The sequence below is a fragment of the Dreissena polymorpha genome, chromosome 4 (genome assembly GCF_020536995.1).
Source record: "Dreissena polymorpha isolate Duluth1 chromosome 4, UMN_Dpol_1.0, whole genome shotgun sequence".
Taxonomy (NCBI): Eukaryota; Metazoa; Mollusca; class Bivalvia; order Myida; family Dreissenidae; genus Dreissena; species Dreissena polymorpha.
In genome coordinates this window covers 127,149,045-127,175,282 of record NC_068358.1, presented here as the reverse complement: position 1 = coordinate 127,175,282, position 26,238 = coordinate 127,149,045, and the positions used below count along the sequence as shown (strand labels likewise).

General features: G+C 35.3%; 1 protein-coding gene and 1 long non-coding RNA gene across 2 annotated transcripts in view; one reads left to right on the top strand and one right to left on the bottom strand.

The window, feature by feature from the left end:
- The window catches only part of LOC127876330 (uncharacterized), a 34,550-nt gene extending 23,862 nt beyond the window's left edge, over positions 1–10,688 (top strand). Inside the window, exon 5 of the mRNA XM_052421440.1 lies at positions 10,555–10,688. Within this exon, the coding sequence (XP_052277400.1) occupies positions 10,555–10,582 (28 nt within the window). The 3' untranslated portion in view covers positions 10,583–10,688. The remainder of the gene's footprint in view (positions 1–10,554) is intronic.
- Positions 5,457–17,546, bottom strand: LOC127876332 (uncharacterized). The gene is made up of 3 exons (XR_008047805.1): positions 17,301–17,546; positions 10,636–10,720; positions 5,457–5,527 (listed from the first exon to the last, which is right to left on the bottom strand). It is a non-coding gene; the product is annotated as an uncharacterized LOC127876332 (long non-coding RNA).
- Positions 17,547–26,238: the final 8,692 nt, after the last annotated feature.

Sequence of the window (26,238 nt, the reverse complement as noted above, 5' to 3'; positions counted from 1 at the left end):
TTTAATTTCTTTAACATCAAACAAGTCACAAAACTGATGTAGACACATGTTGCATTGTATCTCTGCCTTCAGTTTTGGCGACTCTTTGCCACATTCGATGAAAACAGCTGTTGTGCCATGTCGCCCATCAAATTGTTTAATGAGAGGTGGGAGAATGTAATCTTCGCCATCTTTTTTATCATAGTCAGTTCTCAGCAGAGACAAACCAGATACACTGCAACTTTTGATGTTAACATTTGAAAGAACATGTGGGATATTTTGATTGAGGTGAGTTGCCTGAAAGATAGATGTTGTTCCAGCAATGGCATGGCTATTGTACATTTTTTGAACAGCACCTTGATTTATTGGTTCACCATCTTGCAACTTCTCCATTGCAGTTATGAGCACTTCATTAGATGTTTTAGTGGGAATTGCATCTTTAAAGGCATATTTAGTTACATACTCTGTAGCAGAGTCACCAGTATCTGAAAAGAACTCAAGATTTAAGTCCTGCACCCCATTGTCTTTATTTTGGCAACAACTAACCTCTATTACTGGAGGTTTTCTGAGAAACTCTGGCACAACAGCTTTGTCATCAGCATTGCTAAGAACATGCAGAATCTCAAAAGGATCATGACCATTAAACCATTTGTCGTTACATTCAAACTGAAGTTGAAAAATTTTCTTATTGTGTTTGTCAGGCTCAATGGTGGGTACTTTATTCATTGGTTGCGGTTTTCGCCTTTTACAGGTAATAACCTCTGTGGACTGTTTATTCCCTGTTTCCTTGCATGTTGATTGCTTTTTCTTAACCACTGCACATTTATCTGTTTTTGAAGGCTGATCGTTTATTCCTGTATGACCTAAGTGGCGACATGTTCCATTGACAACAGTCACATATATTGTGTCCAATGTTGAAAAATCACCGGTTGTGAGGGCATTGTCTATCACACTTGCCATGTTCAGTCTGCAGATGGCGGAGGTCCTTTCATAGATGAAATCAAATGTCTTGTTTTTACCATCTGCTAGTAAACCTGCATTCCAGTTGGTGTAGAATGGTCGCATATATTCAATGTAATCCTTCCTAGCATGATCCCAACAGTCGAGTACCCTAGTACGGATAGTGTCTTGAACAAGAGGATTGTCGAGATCCTGGCCAGTATTTAAACATTCATCTTTGGCACTCTGAAGGCAGTTTTGTATATTAAGTTTCAAGCTGTCCATGTGCTGACTGAATTCACGACTAAAATACAGCCTATGAGCATGTGGATTGGCATTTGCACCCCATTCAAACCGTGTAAAAAAGGCATCACCATCATATCTAATTCTTGATAAAAACGTTGTGTCCAGCTCTGCCATCAATGCGCACATAAACGATACGATGCTTGGATACTGTAGTACGTTTCTTCGCCGACCTTCCAAAAATTCTTGGTCACTCTGGATGGAGAGGGTCTCTGTACCTGGACAGACGTTGTGAATTGCCGGGTGATGGTTATACGGTGGAGCACGAGTCTGGAACAGCATAATTGACATTGGCATTTTGTCTTTTCGCCAAGGAACACTTTCTTCCCAATCCCGTTGAACAGCTATTGCATCATCCCTTGACCTTTTCCAGAATGGAGCTGTATCCGGTATTGATGACTTGAACATCATTAGGTTTGATACGGTCCAGTCACGAAGCTCTGCATTTTGCATTAAATCCTCTTTTACAGGTATTCCAGTTGTTTCAAAGGCATCACTTTTCAGAGCGAGCTTGGCCTTTCCCTTGCTATGTTCTCGTTTAATCATGCTATGAACTAGAAATTGAAGCTCAGTATTGACCATCGCTCGTTTTTGTGCGCATACCCAATACAGGTAAGCAAATTTGTAGCTGCCTGATTTATTTTTAATGCTACGAGGACGTTCTTGGTGTGGACATGCATCACCAGTGAGGAAGACATCCGGGAAAGCCATTTGTAGGTATCCTTGTGTATCCTCAGCAACAGGGTTCTGGCGGTCCACATCTGGTGCTGAGATCCTTTGTAACACTGTGTTTTGCATTCCATTCTTGAGAATTTGCTCTGGGTTTTCAGACAAGTTAGAAACTCCACCCTGTGCAACACTACCTGAATCTCCTTCATCATTGCTGCTCTCCCTTAGGAGAAGTTCTACTTCTTCACAACATAGGTAGGTTAGGTTTTTCAATTCATCTTCAGGTAATAATACCTGTTCAATGTTTTTTTGTGATGCATTTGAAACATCTGTGCTAGGATTGAGCCATTTCCTCTGAACACCGTACAAGACAACATCAGTGAGTGTTATTTTTATGGTTTCATTTGGATCTTGATCATGGTTAAGTTTGTCATTAGTTTGACTCTCTAGTATGAACTTTGCTAGATCGTTCCATATTAGATTTGCAATTTGTTCCATGTTAAGGCAGCTGGATGTGGCTTTTTGATTTTCAATTAGAATCGCATCTTTTATGCCACTTCCGATAATAAAACCAGAGTTTATCCATTCAGAGAACAGCTGAATAGTTAATCTTTTAGAAGCCCGCTCATGGATTAGCTCAACATTGATTTTTCTCAAACCATTTGGGTAAACAGCAGTGCTTGTATCTGATAGCTGACTTGCTAGATTCTCCATGGCAGCTACTGTAAAAGGTGTATGAACCTTATCACAGTACCTGTAAAATGGTCTTTTGGTACCATACACAGGACAAGTCACTTCACGCTCCATAAGCTCTTTTGCATGAACAATCTTTGCCATATTAATTTTAGCTTCATTAATGCTTCCATCTTCTTGCTTAGAGACCATGATAACAAATGGCAACTTTTGAAAAGTGTGCCAAGGAAGAGCTTTAGTTTTGACTGGTTCTTTTATCGCAAAAGATATTGATCCATATCTGGAGAATGGGATATTATTAGTTCGAGAACGCAATATAACTATTACAGCATGGATCGGTGATAGAACTAGTTTTTCAGCCTGCGATAAAGTGTCCATGAACATTGAATGCTGATATGAGGCCTCATCTTGAAAAATATCAAGAGCCATCAGATTTTCAGGACCGTAAGGGTTTATATTTGAAATATTGTCATTAATAGATTGCTGACTGTCAACAGTGGTTCCCTGAGAACTCTCTTCAGCAGCAGAATTTTTGTGCAGCAATGTTACAATTCCATCCTCAATTTTACAAAATTTTGAACAATTTGTACAAATCCCTGTTACTGTTTCATCATTATAAACTATAGCACTTGAAAATGCTGAGTCGAGAGTGACACTAGACCCTGCTAAGACCTGAGACTGTTTTAAAGCTTGCAGAAGAAAAGAGTTTGACAGTGGAATCTGTTGGCCAGCTTCAGGGACCTGTATACATTTATCTGCATCTGCTTCAAATCCTGGTGAACACATTCCACATTGAGAGCAATGAATCATTTTCATGGCACCATATGTTGCATGGAGATCACGAATTCCACTTAGATTTAGCACAGTGTGCCGAGCAGATGGGTCTTCAGATGACAGCTCGCTATGATCTAACCATGATTGACAAACAAGAGCTTCGCGTGGTTTTGTTATATTAAGCTTTCCTTTTTTAAAATGGGGGATTTCTTTATAAGACTTAAATCGACCAGTTGTCAAAGATTGAACAAACTTCACACATGCCGAAGGCAGAGACTGAGTGTATACTGCCATGCCTTTGATTATGTCAAATTCTTGACTCGTGCATGCATATTTTGCCATTATCTGAACATGTTCAACACCTGCACTAACTTCGCTTATTGTTTTCAACACAAAAGCAACTGGTGTCAGTTTTGACTCGTGCAGACTGTTGTATGCTACCCATAGTTGTGGACTTTGTTCAGAACATGGAAGAGGAATAATGTCATTTTCCTCATCACATGAAGTGCCATGAAGCAGATTGCAGGAGAAATGTACTTGTTTATGAAGGTTACCATATACATATGAGCCCAAGACAAACTTTTCAGCTGCTCTCTTTCCTAACCATCGGACTTTGCTGCAAAGATTGCATTTTCTAAGGTAAAATTCGCTCGTGTCTGCTTCTGTTGGTTCTAATACTTTTTGTAAAGGCAAGTCCGAGTCTGTCTTAAGTTCCTGTTTTGCCTTAGAAGAGGAAGATGTAAATTTGACATCAAAGTTGATCCTTTCATTATTAGGACGATCCTCATTACATTGAGGCCCAGCAAAGTTCTTTAACAACTTTTCGTGTCTTGAATAATTGTGGATAATTTCTGAATGAACGTCCCTTAATATTTCCTCATAGTCTGTGCAACTTATGAGTCGTGTAGTTGGGTTTACCAAATATTCAGCCTTTACATTTTCTCCATATCTTTTTGCAACTAGCTGCAAGAAAGTTGTTTTTCTGTAGTATTTTATTGTGCCCTTTCCATAATAATGAAGGCGCTCTAAATTGCAAGCATCTTCATGGGATTGTGGTCCACGATTTGGCTCTAAGCCTTCATCTCTACAAGCTTTTGAACATTTAGTGTAATAAAGATTTACTTCGTGTAGAAGTGAAAGAAATTGACCCTCATTTGTCAGCACTGAGTTTATTGGTAAGTTTTTTTGATTTGCAATGGCCTTCAAACGAATCCATGAATACCAACGGAAAGCGAGGGATGATCTTTCAGTAGTTGGTATTCCTCTTGTTAACATGTTATCAAGGCGAATTGAATGACTGATGTCTGAGCCTTGAATGGTATACTTTACGATGCAGTTATGATCATTTTTATACTCCCAGGGTCCAAAAACAGAATCCTGTAGACCAAAGTCAGTTGTGACGGACAAAACATTAATTGGGCCAAGAGTAAGCAAATTTTGTAAAGTTAAAATTTTTGTTGTTGTTTTATTTACATTTGTATTAGCATTGGATTTTTCTATACTTTCCTGTGTGGTAGACTGAGCAACCATATACTTATCCTTTTTAACAACATCATCTGGTCTTCCTTCCTGCAATATTAATTTTCAACGGATAATTTTCATTGTTTGAAACAGTGAAATTATCAGATTTAATTCACTGATATTTCTCTATAAACCATCGGAAAGCATAAAATAAACATGAATAATTCCAATTGCACTCTGTGAGATAAGATTTTAGCAGCATTTAATACTAAGTCTCTTTCATTTTGATAATCCACAAAGCAACCATGCACATCAACACAGTAATCTTCATTCAAAATGTCAACTCAAGACTTGGAAAGCTTTCATGTGCATCATTGTCTACTCTCACAGCGCTTCCGTTAGTGGACGTCCTGGCGTAAATTACGCCCGAAATTGGCAGTCGTACGTCAATTATGCAAATGGTGGAAGTCCCTTGGACGTCCGATAATCCGCATGAATGTACGCTATTTTCTAATACACAACACGTTCAAATGTCAACAGTAAATGGGGTTATTCAGACCGTTTACTCCGCACAAGAGCTACTGTTTTCAATGATTTTCTCAGCGAGTGGCCAATATTGATTTTTCCAGCTCTCAATCAAAGTCTTCTTGGTAAGCGCATCAGCCAATCAGTTCTCAGGCAACCGAATACACGCCGACCCCACGTGAAGCTGTATACAATAATATTAGCAATATAAGCGACCTCTGCATTACGAAGTTTTTATTCAGCAATCAAATATTAGAGTCCACGCTTTCCCCGCGGGAAGAATGACGTTACGTTGTGCATGAAGTCTAATTTTTGCATGATTTTCATCTGTACACGAAATACACGAGAAATGTTTATTTGTTGCTAGAATTTTCGTAACTTTCCGTGAATAGTAAAATCCTGATTTTTTTGGATAATACTTTGATTATACGCATTTGAAAATAAGCAGTCTGCATAATAAACCCATCCCCTGATCGCCAATGCGATGAAATCTCGGCTCTGGAGATAGCAAATAAACCGACAAATTATCAATTTACGAAAATTTGTTCGCGTGCGCGATCATTTGAGAACGAATTCGGCATTTCGGAAATGTTCATTTGGTACCGATTTTCTCCGGTATTTTATTTATTTATTTCTGATTTGTTAGCAGATGGTAATGACATGGACTGCAATTGACGAAATATCTTCGCTAGTTTCTCTCAAATCGCGTCACGTGATTAACGCATGTTCAATGGGAATTCCCCCATCCCATAATTCACAGGGCTTTTTTTCCTTCTTTATGAGTGGCCGTGGAAGGACATTTCACAATTTTGAAAAGGACAATTCACAAACCTAACATGGCCGTGAATTTTTACAAAATGGGCCATTTTTCACAATTTTAATAATTTCACGACTCGGTTTTTCACAATTTTAAGAAGTTCGCGACTCAATTTTTCACAATTTTGAAAAGTTTCGCGACTCAATTTGTCACAATTTTGAAAAGATTGCAACTCATTTTTTCACAATTTTGAAAAGTTCGCGACTCATTTTTTCACAAAATAAGGGGGCCAGGGCCGCTTCACAAAGTCAGGAAAAAAAGCCCTGATTCAACTTGTGTATAATGGCGGATGGTAGCAGACGTCAATATTGTCCGTATTTTGGTTTTGAAAATAGAAATCGTAATACTACTGGATTATCGGGTAATGGATAGAGTTGGAACATGTACGTGTATTAAAATTCTAAAATAAAAGTGGGACTTTGAAATTTATGTCTGGGACGTCCAAAATTTTAGGCTTGGAATTCAGGACTTCCAACTTTTAAAAGCTAACGGAAGCGCTGCTCTCATCTCAACTGTATTATCGACTGCGACTTTCATGGTAGACGAAGCACCTTCATGGACATGTTTGTCGACATAATTGAAACACCCATGTCAGTGTTTTCTTTCCTTAAAAATTTGGGCCTTTTTTCCGATTTCCAATGGTCATTACATAAAAAATCAAAAGAGGCGACTTAAGGGGTGTATTGAAGCTTCGGAAGCAAAAAAAAGCCTTTATGTGTAAAAAATTCACACCACATGAATTCATTCAACCAGATTCTCAAGAACCAAATAACCAAAGCATGGTTTTGTCAATAATTCATGAACCTATAAGCTCATGCGTAAATGACTGTGAATCTGAATCGGTTAAAAACCTTCAGGTTCATTGTCCGGGAGAACAGCTGAGCCATGGACACAGCAATAGCCCTGGCTTGAAATAATTAATTTAACAAATAAGGAGTTATGTAAGATAAAATTTTAGAAATAGGGGATAAAATAATAATTAATTTTTAAAATAGGGGGCAAAATAAGAATTTGACCAAAATGTTATCTGGAGCTCTGGGTACAAGTGCGTAGCATGTCAGACTCAGGACTCCAATAATTTACTTTTTTATCAACTTGCAAAAAAATTGCAAGTTGTTAAAATTTTAACTCGCATTTTTTTCTTTCCGGCTTGCAATACAAGTTGGTTACAATCAAAGCGCAAGCCACGAGACTGATACAAGCACTTGTAACAATTGACTTGCGTAACATTCCTTTTATTATATACAAAATTGAATCATTTAATTTAAAAACAAGAGCCGTCTCCATCGGAAGACATATCATCTACTGAATGTCATAACTAGGGTAACTGACATTTTGTGAATTGTTCAAGAATATATATTTTCCGATATTTTCTGACATACAGTAAGAGCACTTACGTTATTTGTTGAATTCAAAATATTTCAGTGTTGAAATTATGATATAATTACTGCTCCTTGTTTAATTTTTTAATTAAAAATAAAGACATCAATTTGGAGTTTTTTTCGTTTTTCAAGTGTTATAATAATACTTATTACAAAATTTGAATACGAAAAAATTTATTATTTTAATTGAACAGTTTTTTGCTTCTCTTCAAAATATAACAAAATGTCAGTAACGCTACTTTTTACATTCAGAAAATGACACGTGTTTGTAATGTCAATTTCGAAAATTTGGTAAAAAACATTATTTCCACCTTATGGAAAACAGCCCCAGCGAATATTTGATCTGAACACCCATCGCGGGGGTCGTTTGGTAAGCGAACACCGTAAAATGAACACCGCAACGAGTGGCGTTTGTCAAAGTACACGTTGCCTGTACTGTACGTCATTCTAAATGCAACAAATGAAAAAAATGTTTTACATGATTGGAGTATTCATAAATAACTCGGTATATTGCCTCTTTTGCCTAGAAACTTTTCTGGAAATAGCTTGTGGAATTCCAAATTTCGCCATAATTTTACTACCGGACACCAGGTCTGTCAATATTAGAATCATTTCCGGATTTTCCAAATTATTACCAGAACAATCCGAGGACCGACGGTATTTCGGAAAGACTGCACTGGGGGCCATGATTTTTCACTGATCTGGACCATTTTCGAACTCGTCCGAGATATCAATAAAACCAATGTTTTCACCAACTTTCATGATAATTGGGCAAAAATTGTGACTTCTAGTCTGTTTACAAGGTTTTTCTTGTTTTTGACCTACTTTTTGACCCAGCATGACCCAGTTTCAATCTCAATCAGGACATCATTGGAACAAATGTTCTGACCAAGTTTCATGAAGATCGGACAAAAAATGTGGCCTCTAGACTGTTTACAATCAAATGTGGACGGACGACGGACGGACAGACGACGGATCAAGACCAATCACAAAAGCTCACCTGAGCAATCAAGTGAGCTTAAAAGTGAAAATGTATAAAAATGTCGGTTACATTACTTATAACATTCAACACTTTTTCGAAACCTAAACCAAGATTTTAAAAGCTAAACACGGACCCTAAGTTCAAGGTCAAGGTCAAAGGGGTCAAAATTTGTGTGTGTATGGAAAGGCCTTGTCCATATACACATGCATACCAACTGTGAAGGTTAAATGTGAAGTTACATACAAATTATAAGAAATTTTAAATCTAAACGTAAAAGTGTGACGGAAGGACAGACGGACAGACAGTGCACTATAATTATGCACTCCTTCGGGGGAATAAAAAATGAGTTTAAGCATTCATAATTAACGAAGAATGAATGCTCTTATAATTTTCTTTTTTCAAAGTTACTTCATTAAAAGTAGTCCGGCTAGTATGGTTATATGGAATTGGAAAACTTGTTAGTAGTGTAATACGGGAATTATTTCTGTGCACAGGGCCCTCAATCTATCAAATCTGCCGCCGAATTTCGGCGGCAGTCCCCCACCTGAAAAGTATACTTTTTTCCCCTTTTGGGGGAAAAAATTCCCCTTAAAAAAAAAAAATGTTTTTTTTTTAATAGAAAGATGTGTCTCCTGATTATTATATCTCAAATCTATTTCAATTTAATTTTTTCAAACATACTAAATTATGAAATATGCAATGAATATAGTGCAAACATGTACAAATGAAATAATGAGAGAGTAAGTAAAAAAATCCCCCAAAAAGGGAAACGCCGCGAAAATTCCACCTCCTAAGGGCTGCGGACCCCTTCCCCAAAAGTAATGTGAGGGCCCTGGTGCAGATAAATTTTACTGATTGATACAACTTGTATGTTTTGGGAACATAAAGCAGGTATATTACTAGTGACCTGAAAATTAACAGGGGTCATCTGCCAGTCATCATCAATGTACCTATGAAGTTTCATGATCTTAGGCGTAAGCATTGATGAGTAATCATCCCAAAACCATTTTACTATTAAGAGTCACTGTGACCTTGACTTTTGACCTAGTGACCTGAAAATGATTAGGGTTCATCTGCTAGTCATGATCAATGTTCCTGTTCCCAAGTTTCATGATCCTGGGCATAAGAATTCTTGAGTTATCATCTGGATACCATTTTACTGTGTCCAGTCACTGTGACCTTGACCTAGAGACCTGGAAATCAATGGGGGTCATCTGCCAGTCATGATCAATGTACCTATGAAGTTTGATGATCCTAGGCGTAAGCATTCTTGAGTTATCAACCAGAAACCATTTTACTATTTAGAGTCACTCACTCACTGTGGCCTTTACCTTTGACCAAGTGACCTGAAAATCAATAGGGGTCATCTGCCAGTAATGATCAATGTACCTATGAAGTTTCATGATCCAAGGCCTAAGCATTGTAGAGTTATCGTCCGGAAACCATCTGGTGGACGAACCGACGGACGGACCCACCGACATGTGCAAAACAATATACCCCCTCTTCTTCGACGGGGTGCATAATAAATGTAAATAGTTTAATTTTCTATTATCATTAAAAAAAAATCAATCAACACATATTTCAAGTATTCAGAAAAAAGTCTACATATTAAGTGAAGACAATCATATCGTGTACAGAATGTAATAACTTCTGTAACTAACATTTTGTATATTTTTCAGGAGAGCATATTTTCCGAAATACATTAAGAGCACTTATGCTACTTTTTGCATTCAAAATATTTCAGTGATAAAATTATGGTAAATGCTTCTTTCTTAACTTCGTATTGTTTTTAATGATATCTCAATTTGTAGTTGTGTTTTGTTTTACAAATTTTACTATAACACTGATAATAAAATTGAAATACTCAAAAGTATTTATTATGTTAATAAAACAGATTTTAGCTTCTCCTGAAAATTTAACAAAATGTCATTTACACTACTTATAACATTCAGAAAACAACACGTGTTTGCTTATTTCAATAAGGAAAATTTGGTTAATTTTTTTTTAAATGAGCAACTAATTTATTCCAGAGTGAGGGGGCCAGGGCCGCTACACTAAACAGATAAAAGCGCTGTTGTCAAGTAAGTAAGTATTAAGGTAAGTATTCATACCTTTTTCTGTTGAAACTGTCGTTTCTTTGGTCTCCCACGCCCGCGGGTATTTCCAGTTCTGTTGTTATTCATAATTGTTTTGAATCTATTGAGAAAAAAAATATGGGTTTATATCTACATGTACAACTGTTTAGGAAGTGACTACAGGTATGGATCCGTACCTCTAGAATCTCGTTCTAGGGGTATGGATCCGTACTTCTAGCCAAAACCACTAGGGTTTTGCTACAGGTACGGACCTCCCGTTTTCACATATTATATGCCCTTTTTCATAGTTAAATTGTTCCACACGTATGTTAGATCAATAACAACAAAGTATTTACATTAATTTTAAATCAAATGCAATTTATCCGGTCGAGAGGACTTGTTTGTTTACATTGTTCAGGTCAGCAATAATAACCGAGTAACACCGGTTATGGTATAATCTATAACTGCTTCTGTACATAGTGAAAGCGTTGTCGTCTCGCGGATGGGAGCATTTTAATTTAATAATTGTTAAAAAAATAAATAATCTTATGATAAGACAAAAAATATTACCTTTCTGTATTTCAATACTGAATGTATTATACTTACGTTGTTAAATAAAATGCTCTGCCTCGAAATGTATCATTTTAAATTAAATTGAAGTATTTGGAGGAATTGCTGATTTGAAGAACTTTTATATAATAACTTTAATTATTTGTATTAATTGCTGATTCGATTGAACTTTAAGATATTAAAATGAACAAAGGCAAACTTTACACACGGTAAGGCTTTACAACTTCGGTAGTTTGCATGTGCGTGTACTCAGCGTGTCAAACTTTGAAACATCTACCGAACTGAAACAACGTCTGTTTTCCACGTGTACAGTTAGTAATTGCCTTTATGGAAGTTACTTTCTGCAAACAATTTAAGGTAAGTGTGAACATTTAAATTGTCTTCAATAGGACCAACAGTGTCTTTAATGTGCTTTCTGACGTGCTTTAGCGCATTTTTGGAAATGGTTATTACCTTTAATTACAAATTGAGTGCAATATGAGCACATACCAGCATACAGTATGGTGGCCGTCTCTTTTCGAGTTGGGGAACAATTTCCCTCTTTTCTAAGTCTCCAGAGTAAAATAGAACAATATCAAAGTGCTAACAAAATTCAAATGTACAGACGCAGTTCGCGTTGTCTTGCAGCTGCTAAAAGTAGGTGTCCAAATAGAGTGTTCAAGGAAGAAATAAAATATTGGGAATTATACAGTTGCATAAATGGCAAGAAGCAGTTTAAAGCACGTGGAACCGGTGCTCGCAACCAAAGTTGTCAAGTGATATATATATATATATATATATACTGGCATGACATGTGATATGATACTGCGATGTGACAAAATCCACCTTATGGTAAAATATTTGGATTTTGAGTTTTATACTTTTTCGAGTAGTTCAATGATTTCTGATTACAACGGTATGTCTACTTTGTTAATGTGTTCAATATTGATATTGATATGAACTTTTATAAAATATGTTGTTACCGTTTTTGCAAAGCGACGCCGCAAAATTACTGAGGTTATTCATAAAATATTTTAAAATATCAACCGACAGCAGGGGTTTTTCAGCACTGTCTGCGCCTCCGGGAAACGGAGGCATTCCCAAAGCAAACAGACCCGTTCCCAATCGAATATTGATTGCGTTTTTCCTAATTCCAAAATAGATAATCTTCCAAAATCGTAAAAAGTAAACATAATTTATATCGAAAGAGTGACTTCCCTTCCTTCGCAACGTAATAAAACCTTTAGTGACACAGAATTTTTGGTGTATTTGCCGGATGCATTTACACTCAGCGATGACGTTCGAACTGTTCCGCATTATACAAAAGAGTATTTAGAGCCGCACAATACACATTCTATACCATATCTGTAGACACTTATTTTCAATCATGGCTTCGCACATTAGTAAATATAATATTAAAAAACACGAAAAATAAACGCTAAAGGATGTGTAACGACATCATCGATGTTTTCGAAACGCTCAGAATCTTCCGAAATTACTGCCGCGAGTAACCCTGAACATACAGGCTCGTACTACGCAGCAAAATGTAACAGCAACAGAAGTAATGCCAGGGCTGTCAATCACAAAATCTGCAACTGAATGCTCAGAGCCTTGTAAGAAAGTTGTAGTTCAATCGTCATTTAATACAATTAAAGAATTAAATGAAATACCCATGGCTCTATTTTAGCTCGGCCAAAAATGTTGCTGTAACTTGTGTTTGGGCAGTGTTTGTTTTGCATGGGTTTATATAAAGAAAAATGTTATACCACAGACTTATTTAACCCTTTCCCCGATAGATGCGTGTAATCCCGAGTCTATCGATTCCCCGATACATGCATTTATTACCGTCTCTATCGATTACCGCATACATGCGAATTTGTCCTTGTCTATCCATTACCCGATAACAGGGCTCAACATTAACAGTTGTCCTATTGCCCCTGGCAAGTAAAAGTTGGGTCCGGGCAAGTTATTTTATAATCTAGTTGTCCGCCCGGGCAAGTGCAAAAAAGAACAAAGAGCATTTAATTTAGACTTTAATTGCAGTAATCATTTTGTTAAATGTTCAAAAGAAAAAAGGTTTTGTGGTGTATCATCTTGATCTTTATTAAAAATTATGAGATTTACAGTTAATGTGATATTTCATGTTTGGGCAAGCAGCTTTACGTTCAGGGCAAGTAGATTTTGTAAGTACTGGTAATGGTTTTTCAGTTAATGTTGAGCCCTGCGATAATCCCGTATATTCCCAATGTCCATTTTCAAATGCAAATTCTGATTGATATTGACGACAAAGTGCTTAAAAAACTCATTAACACAAACATCGGACATTTTTCTAAAGTATCACATGAATTTCGGCATATGTTTATATTTAAAGATCTGATCAAATAGGTGTCCAATCGGTACAAGGGTAGTCCAACACGCGTAAATAAATTAATGTGGTGTGCGCGCATCGTGTACAGTTAATGTTCTGTTACAAATTGTAGCCAGAAATAAATACATGTATATGCCCATGATATTTTCGTGCCAAGTCTTTGTTTGGACAAAAAGCGTGCGAAAATAGGCGTGAGTGTATTTATTTAAACACAAAAACTGCTTAGCGCAGCTAACGATGTAAAAGCTTCGTATTGAATTTCAATTTAAGTATCGGGGTATCTTGCAAATGATTTATACATTTCCTTGAATAAAATAAACGCTGTATCATTATCATTTTTTAGTTCGTTAAATATTGCAACAATTATTGTACTGTATCTGATTGCACACAAAGTGCCGTGTGCAGTTCATGAATATTCTTTTACAACGACCAATTAACAGCGTCATCTATATTTAGATTTTATGCAATATGTACAAGTCATTTTCTGGAAATTTGGGAGAAAGTAAAAGTGATTTTTCGAAAATAAACCGCTTTTTTTCCATTTAATTTGTCATAATTATTTATATTTTATGTTGTCTGTGTATGTTTGTTTGGTTCTCATTTATCTTATGAAAATTAATATCGTAATAATAAAGTTTAAAGCAAGTCCCATTTCCGAGATCATTTACGAGAATTACTTCGATATATTTACTGACATATAAAATAATGGTTTTGACAGACGACACGTGCTTATCTAAAGATATTATCGCTGCTTGATTGAGCAATAAAACAAAGACGCCGTCGGCGGTTTTCAGTAGGCCTTTTGTACTGACCAACATAATAATTAATCATGCATTACATTTAGGGATAAAACACACTGGATACTAGACACTGGGCAATAAAACGCAACATAAATGCAATAAATAGAGGCATTTTGACAGCAGACTGTTGAAACTCAGTACGAATTTCCACACGACCAATCTGAATGAAATTTGATCGTCTGTCTTGTAATGAATAAAGGGAAATCAACATACAAAATAACATAATTAAAATAAAAAATAACTTACAATTTGATTGCTATCGTTTTTCTAGGTTTATATAAAGTAATTGTTGAAGAAATCACGGTTATCGATCACGCTACCAGCTTAATCGAATTTTCCAATATGGCGCCGCTATTTCGACCTCTGGCCTAGTTGAAAATTCCCAAACACGTGCTTTTTAATGTTAAATGCAACGTACTTTATATCGTTTCCAATTTATAATTCTGGTACCAAAAGAAACATCAGAGCTAATATTTTGTGATTTTCTATGCAAAATAATAAAAAAACATTATATTTTGAAGAAACTTTCATAGACTTTTGGACTACTTTTCGTCGCGTAGAATTAACATAGCACAATTTCGCGAATATCATCGGAAACGTTTTTCATTGGTGAACATAAATATATCATTCATTAATATTCAAATGACCTTGTCAGGTCGCAAATGTGTTGTAAACAACCGGGTGTCAGCGCAGGTACTCGAAAATGCAGTAAACAAAGGAAATGGGACACAGACCAAAGACCTATCAATATACAATATATGTATATTGATAGGTCTTTGCACAGACGTTGTACTTGAATCCAATATAGATTGTTAAGCAGCGAATATAAACTAAATATTATTAAAATTTATATCATATTAAAGAGAATTTATTTTTCTTTCAATCTGCATTTATATTATTTTGATTTTATTTAAGATACTTTATAAAAATAACTTGCAATGGAACCACTATGCAGATTAGCTGATTTTCTTAGATCTTTCACTGATAAGATAAGATCTGCTGGGGTTGCTAATATTAATAATATATAGGTTTCATTCAATCGTAATACACATACATATAGGAGGTTTTGGGGATTCCGATAATGACGTCACGTTTGCGCATGCTCGAGTTTTGGCCGTCAACACTGCGGCCATTTGGCTATTGTTTGCATTTGATGAACCGCATCGTGATTAGATTATCATAACAATATCTACTTGACACATATTTACGACCCTTTTAAAGAACAACAAAATACTCAGAAATTGAAATTCTTTCAGAATAAGTTCAATTTTATGAACGAACACAAATAAGGACGAAAATAAACAACAAAAGATTGAATTAATGCTATCAACATAAAGAAACTGATTTGAACCTATATGCCTGTAAAAACTTACCATGTTACAGATTAACTAAATCCTCTTGATAAATGTAAATGTTTTTATTTATTTAATTGTTCACACCCATTTTGACACTCTTTGTTTCAGCATTTTTAACCCAATGTTAAATTGCCACTTTGTTTATCACAAACCAATTATCTCGATATGATCGGATACTGTCCAGACAATTACTAAGAAAACAGTGTGTCATAAACCCAGGGACCTATACTTGTATGACTCTGTATGGGGTCTCTGCATAAACCACATGTGTCTGGTCATTAAACACAATTTATGAAACCTCCATGTCATCTCTCGACATATTAAGTAAAAAACTTAACAGTTGCTTTAATAAAATATTTGAACATGTTTAAAAATAGACATTTGTCCGAAATGGAGTAACAGCAAGGAACTAATAAGTATATATATTAGCCAGTTTAAGTAGTGTTTACTAACTATACATTTAAAATATTGTACACATTTACTGCTACACAATTAACGTATTTAACGGGTACCTGCAAATGTAAACTCTGCTATAATGTGTAAAGATCTTGCGTTACTGCAGTGTTCGAAACATCATCATGAAAACAAGCAATCGCGTTTGGTCATTATAGGGATATAAAATACTTGCGTTAAATAAATTAATGTGTAGATTATTGGTATCATAAAATGCTAGATTTGTATCGCTCATTATCACTACAGACGAGTTTTCAATATACGCGTTCATGCAAAGACAGTTCAAATGGCAAAATATGCAGGTGTTTTTTCAATTTGAATGCTTAATTTTTTAAATATTTTCATTCAATGTTAACGAAACGAAAATTCATTTAATGTAAAAGTAAATTTAAAAAACATTTCAAAATTGAAATGTATTGAGCTATTTTAGGGCTTTAGGGAATTAAAACTAAATCAATGCATCCCTTACACTAAATTTCAATCGCGGATGAAAAATAACACTATCGCATCCACACCACTTATAATAATATTCAAATTATTATATGTTTTATTATTTTTGAAAAATCATTTATTAAATTCTTATTTTAAAAAAGAATACGGGTATTTATAGTTTTGTTTTGTGAAATTGTAAGTATTAAGTCTTCCGACGACCTTTACTCTGATACAATGTAATTGGCCGCGATCAAGAGGTTGACGGCCAATCTATTTTTAGTAACGGAAAACCCCTCTTGTGACGTCACACCAAAACCTCCTATAATTAAATTTTGTTTAATCACAGAGGTTTGTGATATTAAAAATAGTACGACGTTGTGTCAGAAATAAAAGTATTGACGGTTGAGTGTTGATTTTCCATTAAAATGTAAACAAACTTATGAGTGTTATTATACTGTCCCAGTATAATATATTAATAAATGTGATATAAAAATACATATTCACTCGTGTATTTATTAACTTTGAAGTAAACACCCCCAGTGTGCTAATGTTTGTATCCCTACCGAGATGCATGCAAAATGCAAGTTCAAATAAGCCAAGCTTTAAAAAAAGTTTGTAGCTTTTAATTACAACTTCGCTGAAATGGTATATGAAATAAATTTTAACCTTTTAAATCTGCACGTAAAGCCAATAAATCTGCGCAGATTTTTGTTAATATTGACAATAAACTGCATGTTTTCTTACCGTTAGTATCTGACAGTCCGTTGGTCACTTTGTGGAAGATCTTGCAATTAGTCCGTTTAAGTTATTATTGCCTTACACTTTTCAATATAAATTTATGAACTTTAAACAAAATGAGTAACTATCTAACTATTTAACTGACTAACACGCGCGTTTTTTTTCCCAATATCCGAGACATATTACTTTCGCGCTTTGCCCTGAATGTCTGGCTTTTAAAGTTTACCGCTTTTTTTGCGAATACAATGACGTTTACATATGAATTGGCCAATGAAAATTTCGGAGGGATGACGTAAGGCGCCAAAACTGGCGCGTGGTTTTTCCCGGTATAGACCCAATGTGTCAACGCTGTAAATGCGCGCTTAGCATTGTGGGAAACGGACTATTTCCAGCATGGCGCCCGTAAACATTATGAACACGGAAGTAAAAATAGTAATTAATTATTATCAAAAACAGGCCTCATCAAACCGGGTCAGCCATGATATATTCTTGGATGCAGTTTGTGCTTCAAAAGGAGCTACTATTCATGCCAGCCTATCGATGTAATATTCACTAATCACGTTGCAATGACGGTTATCTTCGAAATAATAAATACATATTTACAATTTAATACCTGCAGTCCTGTTGAATTTTGAGGACGTCATCGATTCAAAATAAACGGATGTGAACATTGCAAGGAATCTAACATACATGTTATTTGTGAGAGGATTATTTAGGGATGAAATCAAATGGAAGTTAATGGATTAAACATTTGAAGGAGGTCGTCATGGTATCATCATGTCTCATCATGAACATTTGGCACTTTCATATATTTATTGATCAGTAGATACTGAAAATGCTAAATGTGCTAATCGCAATATCAAACTCAAAGTAAAACAGGTAGGATTTTTACAGCTTTGTTTTTCTTAACATAATATTGTATGTTTTCCATTCAATGTTTATGCTCATTTTTATATAATTTACTAAATGTATTCATAACCAGAATAGTTTATGAATGTATAAACAAAAAGATACATTAACAGCATGTTTAACTATTTAATAAATATGCTTAGCTTAGTCTTTTGGTACTCTTCTTTCATGTTTATTTTTTTTTCCAAATTACTAAAACTTTTTTGATAGCAAGAACAAATTGATTCAGTACAATGAATTGCATTTGCAATGTTATAGTGGGAACAATATTTGATTAACTCAAATTTGACTAAATCAACATTCGAGTCAAATTAATCAAAGTTGTTTGCACAGATAATTATTGCCCATTCATACTGCTATGAATTAATGGACTATAACACCTATATAATATATAGGTGGTACATAAAGCTTCAAAGTGGTACATAAAAGGCTTGGTACATAAAAGGACTGGTACATAAGGTGTCACATTGAGCTAAAGAAACTTCAGCGTACAGTTTATATAGTATTGACAGACATGTACTACTACTAGTCGCCTTGAAAGTCGCACCAGTCAAAAATCATAAAAAGCGACATTTAAAGTTTTGGTAGCCAGAACTAGGTATCAGTGTTTCAATAATGTAGTGTTTCCTAATTATGTATTGCTTAGGTTGTTTTGTTTCGAATTTGCATTTTTTTTAGAGCATCTTCAGTCATTTTGCAAAGTCCATGTTTTTTTTGTAATAAGGTAAATTATGTTGCACATGTAAATGCGTGGTAAGTAATAGTAGTAGTAGTAGTAATAGTAGTATTAGTAGTAGTAGTAGTAGTTATTGTTGTTCTTGTTGTAGTAGTTAATTAATTAGTAGTATTAGCAGTAGTAGTAGTTGTAATCGTTGTGTTTTTATTTGTATTGAATTCTGCTCATACAACACAATGATGCAGCTGCTAATGATGATGATAATGAATATGATAATGCTGCTGATGATTGTGATGATGATTATATGATGGGACTTAGGTCTCAGAAAATTTGTGAGGTTTAAACACAAAACCTGCTGGATAATAAAACCATTTTATGACAAAAGAGCTAGATTATAGAGTATATAATAAGTATAAAATTGGAAAAGTTACCATTCAATGATCACGTGGGCTTCATCAACAGCAATGCATGAAACAGTTATATGATATCTTTTTGAAATGTACTCAATATTGCTCTTCCAATTGTTGTGCTCAGAAATGCTTCTGGTTGGGCATACACCAATGAGTACTTTCCTTCAATTATTTCTTTTATATTTCTAAAGGCCCATTAACAATACTGTCACCCTTAGCAGGATTAACGCACGATCTCCCCCCCACCCAAGATGTTTCCTCACCAGACATTTTCCCCCATGACGTTTTTTCCACAAGCATTTCCCTCCCCCATTTTAGTTTTAGTGCTGATGCTTCCCCCCCCCAATAAATGTATAATTGTTTGGTTGAAGTATAATCTTGATTTATTATCAAAATGATTATATTCCTTATGAAATCTTTAATTAACTTTATCTATGAAGCAGCTTGTTTGTTGTTTTCTTTGGATTTAGAGTTCATATTTTTTTGTTAAACTGTTTAAGGAATGCATTTAAATCATTTGTAAATGCATCTTGGTGTACTATTGGAATAAATGGAATATTCTCAAAATCTTACTGAGTATCTTATACATGTTGTTGTTTTAAATCCAATAAAATAGGATCAATTGATGAATTATTTCAGTTTAAGTAAACTTGGGCTGGGTTGTGGAACTGTAGTTATTTGTTGTTTTTTAATCCAATAAAATAGGGTCATTTGGTGGAATTCATGCATTAATATGTATATAATCCAATTATTGGATGTCACTGAAATTTTCATTTTTACTTATAGCTAATATAGACTAATTTAAACAGAATTGCACTGTCCTTGCACATTATTTCATTATAAATAATATAATTAGCAAATGTAATCACATATTGATATTTTAATAATTTAACTAAATGATATTAATAATATTTAAATTTGCACCAAAAAAACTAGGGTAGGTAGGTAGGTAGCCTAGGGAATTTTATTTTATTTTGAAATTATCAGTGCTGACAGTGAAACATATTTTTATAGCTTCTTCAACATCAGTTTTTCATTTTATGACCTGCAACAGATTCTATGCTTCTTTATATTACTATGGTAAGTCATAGAAGTGTTATATATTTTTCAATGATAGAATGTGCTTATCTCATCTAATGAATGACTATCCACCTTTTAAGATGTCACCTAATCTAAATGCATTAATACAATAGTTGTAATTAATATAAATTGTTATATTTGTAACATACTATTCCACTAAAAATTACCATTAAAGAACATCAATGCTGTGCTTTTACTAAATTTTTCAATGATCTCAATTATTGAAAGAATTTTTTTTATCAGGCACTTATAAAAAAAATGTGTGTACTAAAACAATTGGTTATGAACAAAAATTGGGTACAAACTATTTTGGGTACCATTTTTTTTATAAGGAAATATCGGGTACCTGAAAGTATACCGGGGTACCAAAAAGTATCATTTGAAAAGAGGGCCATGATGGCCCTGTATCGCTCCACTGTTTTTTCTTTGCCAAAAAACGTTCAATGCGCATGGGTTGAAATGTACTCAAGCATGTGACTTTCTCTTTCTATCCATAAATCAGTGAGTAATACTCAATTAAAGCTAGGCACGGCGTATAAAATCAAAACCACTGGGCCAAATCTGCTGAAACTTGGCTGCATTATAGATTATGGTTGAAACAAGCTACAGAATGAGCACTTTTGAACCTGAAAGCGTAAAACATTAACCGATAATGGACAGCACAAAATGGGTCATTTTGTACAAAAATTTAAACTTTAAGTGGCATTTACTTTTAGACATGAGAAAGTTGCAAATTTTTAATATTCTGCAAACTTCAACTTGTTTGTTTTTTTTACAAATTCAGAAGCATTTATGCTTGGAATGTATATAAACCCTGTTATTCAATGTCAAAGTTGGCCAAAAATCACAATACAATTACAAAAATGGCTAAGCAACAATGCCCCTTTAACATTATTGCTTATATTTAATTGTATTATTTAAAGAAATAACTGTGTATATTTAATCATAATGGCTCTGTATTTCACACTTGATAGGCCACTGCTGGGGCTTGAACCCAGAACTCATCTCACATTGTAAGATGCGTTTTTCAATTAAACTACAATGACTGTATCGTGTGAAGTTTTTTTTTTACATATGATAATTCATTAATCTCTTATTACATGGTAATTAGTTTAATCCTCATTGTAGACATTATGTTTGAATAGTTTAATAATAATGGGAATAATACAATTATTTATAACATATAAATTAACATGCAATAGAAAGCATTCCAGAAACACCCGCGCGCTCGAACGTGCCCTTTTCACAGAAAACTGCGCGTTGAAAGTGCCCTTTTCACAAAATACTGCGCGATGAAAGTGCCCTTTTGACAAAAAAGCCCCCCTGCCCTTTTCAAATCCTAGCTGGAGCACTGGCATCGGTGTAGAGATAAAGAAATTATAGTAAAAGGCAATTTTGGGTGGGCGTGGCCTATGTGGGCGGGGCGCCCCAGGGTTGGTAATGGGGCTATGCATAGTTGAGATTAACCGTATTGTCATAAGAGAGGTTCAGTATCAATTTGAAGTGAATTGGTGTAGAAATGAAGAAATTATAGTGAAAGTAATTTTTGGGTGGGCGTGGCCTATGTGGGTGGGTTGCCCCAGGGTTGGTAATGGGGCCATGCATAGCTGAGGTTGACAGTATTGTTATAAGAAAGGTTCAGTATCAATTTGAAGTGAATCGGTGTAGAAATGAAGAAATTATAGTAAAACTGCAATTTTGGGTGGACGTGGCCTATGTGGGCGGGGCCCCCCAGGGTTGGTAATGGGGCCATGCATAGTTGAGATTGACAGCATTGTCATAAGACAGGTTCGGTATCAATTTGAAGACAACCAGTGTAGAAATGAAGAAATTATAGTAAAATAACCTAAAAAAATGAGTGAAAATCTCTGACCCGGCCCCGCCCCAACCCCATAACTTTTGACCCAGGGGTCAGATCAAAATTCCAAATAGTGCAGGGTCGCACATATGCTCATAGCTACCATGTGTGTAAGTTTCAAGGTTCTAGTGCATATAGTGTAGGAGGAGATAGTGGCCAGGATGGACAGATGGACGGCGGAGATAACCACAATATCCCCACGCTTTTCAAAAAGTGTGGGGATAAAAATTAGCATGATGCAGATATTTTAAAATAAAAGTTTGTTTAAGGTAAACAATATTGTTTAACGGTAATCAGTAGCGTGTTTTACGACATCGGATTTTGGGAGGATATACAACTCAGGTACAGTCTCATATCACCGGGTACGTTTAAGTATATTTTCCGTATCCGGGGTACATGTAAGTATACTTTAGAGTACCCAGGGTACATGTAAGTAGTACCCGAGCCGACAATGACCAATCTAGCCTTAGTAAGTGAGTGATGGTGTATGAGATATACACCCTCAGTAATTTCATACCATACGAGAATGAGCTTCGCTGTTTGATCAGTTTCATATTTTCTTTAATATCACGGATTAGAGAAAAAAAAACCTCTGTCATGATAAAAAACAATGTAAATAGAGGGACAAATGTTTACTTTCCATTCATGGTAGATTTAATGATTAATTTTTCCAGTGTGAGTCTTTGCATATAGTATACTGTTAATTTGTTTAACAGTTTAAACACAAAAGTTGTCCTTAAATTAGGACCTGTGTCACACAATATCATTATAAAAAAAAAGAAATATAGGCATATGAAATGGCCGTAAACAACTTTAAATAAAAAATAATTACGAATTTCATTAAACTGAAAACTTTTTTATAATAGACTTGTTTTTTTCCCTCAATTATTGAGTATTATAGATAATTTTTTACCCATGGGGGTAAATACCCCCACTTTTCAAATCATGGGGGTAAATGGTCAAATTTTGCCTTGGTTGAAGAGTAATTTGCTAAAAGTAAAACCAGAATATAGCCGGGGTACAGACACTCTACTTTAATAATGTTAAACACAATTAACCACTAACTATATTTGTATTCCTTCATATTAGTAGGTTTCTTAATTTCGTGTTATTTTAACTTGTTGGCAGATTACATTTAAGAAGATCTTCGTCCTTATTGTCCACCACCGTGGCCAACGGAAAACTTTTTTGCCAACTTTCAACAGTTGTTATCCCCACGCTTGTTGAAAAAAAGGTGGGGATATTGTGGTTATCTCCGCCGTCCGTCCGTCCGTCTGTCCGTCCGTCCTGGCCACTATCTCCTCCTACACTAAAAGCACTAGAACCTTGAAACTTACAAACATGGTAGCTATGAGCATATGTGCGACCCTGCACTATTTGGAATTTTGATCTGACCCCTGGGTCAAAAGTTATAGCAGTTGGGGTGGGGCCGCGTCAGAAATTATCACTCATTTTTTTAGGTTATTTTACATTTACTTCTTTATTTCTACACCGATTCACTTCAAATTGATACTGGACCTCTCTTATGACAATACGGTCAATCTCAACCATGCATGGCCCCATTCCCAACCCTGGGGCGCCCCGCCCACATAGGCCACACCCACCAAAAATTTCCATTTACTATAATTTTTTCATTTCTACACGGATTCACTTCAAATTGATACTGAACTTTTGTTATGACATTAGGGTCAATCTCAACTATGCATGGCCCCAATCCCAACCCTGGGGCGCCCGCCCACATAGGCCACACCCAGCAAAAAATTCCATTTACTATAATTTTTTCATTTCTACACGGATTCACTTCAAATTGATACTGAACTTCTCTTATGACATTAGGGTCAATCTCAACTATGCATGGCCCCATAACCAACCCTGGGGCCCCGCCCACATAGACCACACCCACCAAAAATTGCCTTTACTATAATTTCTTCATTTCTACACCGATTCACTTCAAATTGATATTGAACTTCTCTTATGACAATACAGTCAATCTCAACTATGCATGGCCCCATTACCAACCCTGGGGCGCCCCGCCCACATAGACCACACCCACCCAAAATTGCCTTTTACTATAATTTCTTCATTTCTACACCGATTCACTTCAAATTGATACTGAACCTCTCTTATGACAATACGGTCAATCTCAACTATGCATGGCACAATTACCAACCCTGGGGCGCCCTACCCACATATGTCACACCCACCCAAAATTGCCTTTTACTATAACTTCTTCATTTCTACACCAATTCACTTTTAATTGATGATGAACTTCTCTTATGACAATACGGTCAATCTCAGCTATGCATGGCCCCATTACCAACCCTGGGGCACACCTAGGTCAAACATTCGGCGTGGGGATACGCGTCGGCCTCTGCCGCGCCATTTCTAGTTTTATTAGCATTTTAGTGGTTCCTTTTTGATTTGAAAACAGAGGAAATTAAATCATTCAGTATTGGCAGTACAAGTTTATTACTCAATACAATTTTTGCCATACACAAAGGATCCATTGTACTTTGATAAGTAATTTGTGTTGGCTTGGAAGAAGCCATGCTGACCACTTCATGTAATTTAATAAACACATAAGCGCTTGACTGTCTGTAAAAAAATCAATACTAAATTTACCATGCATCTAGATAAAACAGAGTATACATACCGACTGGCTAACTATTTCTACAATCCAGCTCTAATTTTTACGATAACCAGTCTCATTTTTTGGCTAAAGACAATCAGCTGTTTCTATTTTTTGTTTACCATGTACGCAAAGAATTTACAGCATTAGCGTAAGTCCAGATTGGCTTGCTTAAATGTACGCACGGAAATGATAAATTGAGCGTATCTTGATATTTCGAATGCGTATATTACGCTGATACGCAGCTTATCTAGAACGCTGATTATTATTAAATTAATAAATAGCAATTGCTGTTTTTGCAAAAATTTGAGGAATTTGCAATGCAAATGGTCAGTATTTTAATTAGAGGAATTTGCAATGCAAATTGTCAGTATTTTAAAAAGTGTGCAACTCATTTTTTCACATGTTTTGACAGTTAGCGACTTTTTTTCTATCACAAATTTGAACAGTTTGAGACTCATATTTTCACAAATTTGAACAATGCTCAATTAATTATTTTCACAATTTCCAACAGTCACAAGTCATTTGTTCACAATTTTGAACAGTGTGCAACTTACAGGAAACAAAAATATTTCTAAACTGCAGGACGAGTGCACTTAAATTTGCACTCGTCCTGCAAACACATGCACTCGTCCTTCAATATGTGTGAAATAAAGTTTGCTAATATGACTAATAAAATTTACTATATCACTGCTAAAATGCTGCTTACTCAGTTATTCATGCCAGCTGATCAAAAAAGAAATGTTAAGCAGTGAAATAAGTTATTTATGAGGAACACAAAATAAACAAATGAAGACTGCTGTTTTACTTTCTTCTAATGCTTGCGTGCTTTCAGTTTGGGATGTTTGAACATCAACCCCCCCCTCCCATCCCTTTAAAGAACGCTCAAATGTAAGACATTTTTTTGACGAAATTCAGACTAGTTATAAACTGTACTTTGCAGTTAAATAATTCTTTAAAAATCAATACTTACAGTGAATGCAGTCGGATGTTTCCCTGTCAACATTGACACCAATATTTACTAACTAACGCTGCCAACAAAGCACAAGCTTTACGTGTCAGGATGTGGCACTATCTATACAAACTGCATAAGAAATAACAAGACGCTTAGGGTTTGAGGGACACCAAACCTGATTATCAGTCTTCCACACCTTAAGCATCTTAACCCTTTGCATGCTGGGAAATTTGTCGTCTGCTAAAATGTCGTCTGCTGAATTTCTAAAATTAGCATTTTCTTTCGATTTTTTTTCAAAGAATACTATCAGAATAGCAAACAGTTTGGATCCTGATGAGACGCCACATTGTGTGGCGTCTCATCTGGATCCAAACTGTTTTCAAAGGCCTTTAAAATTCGGTTACCGCACTGAAAGGGTTAAATATAC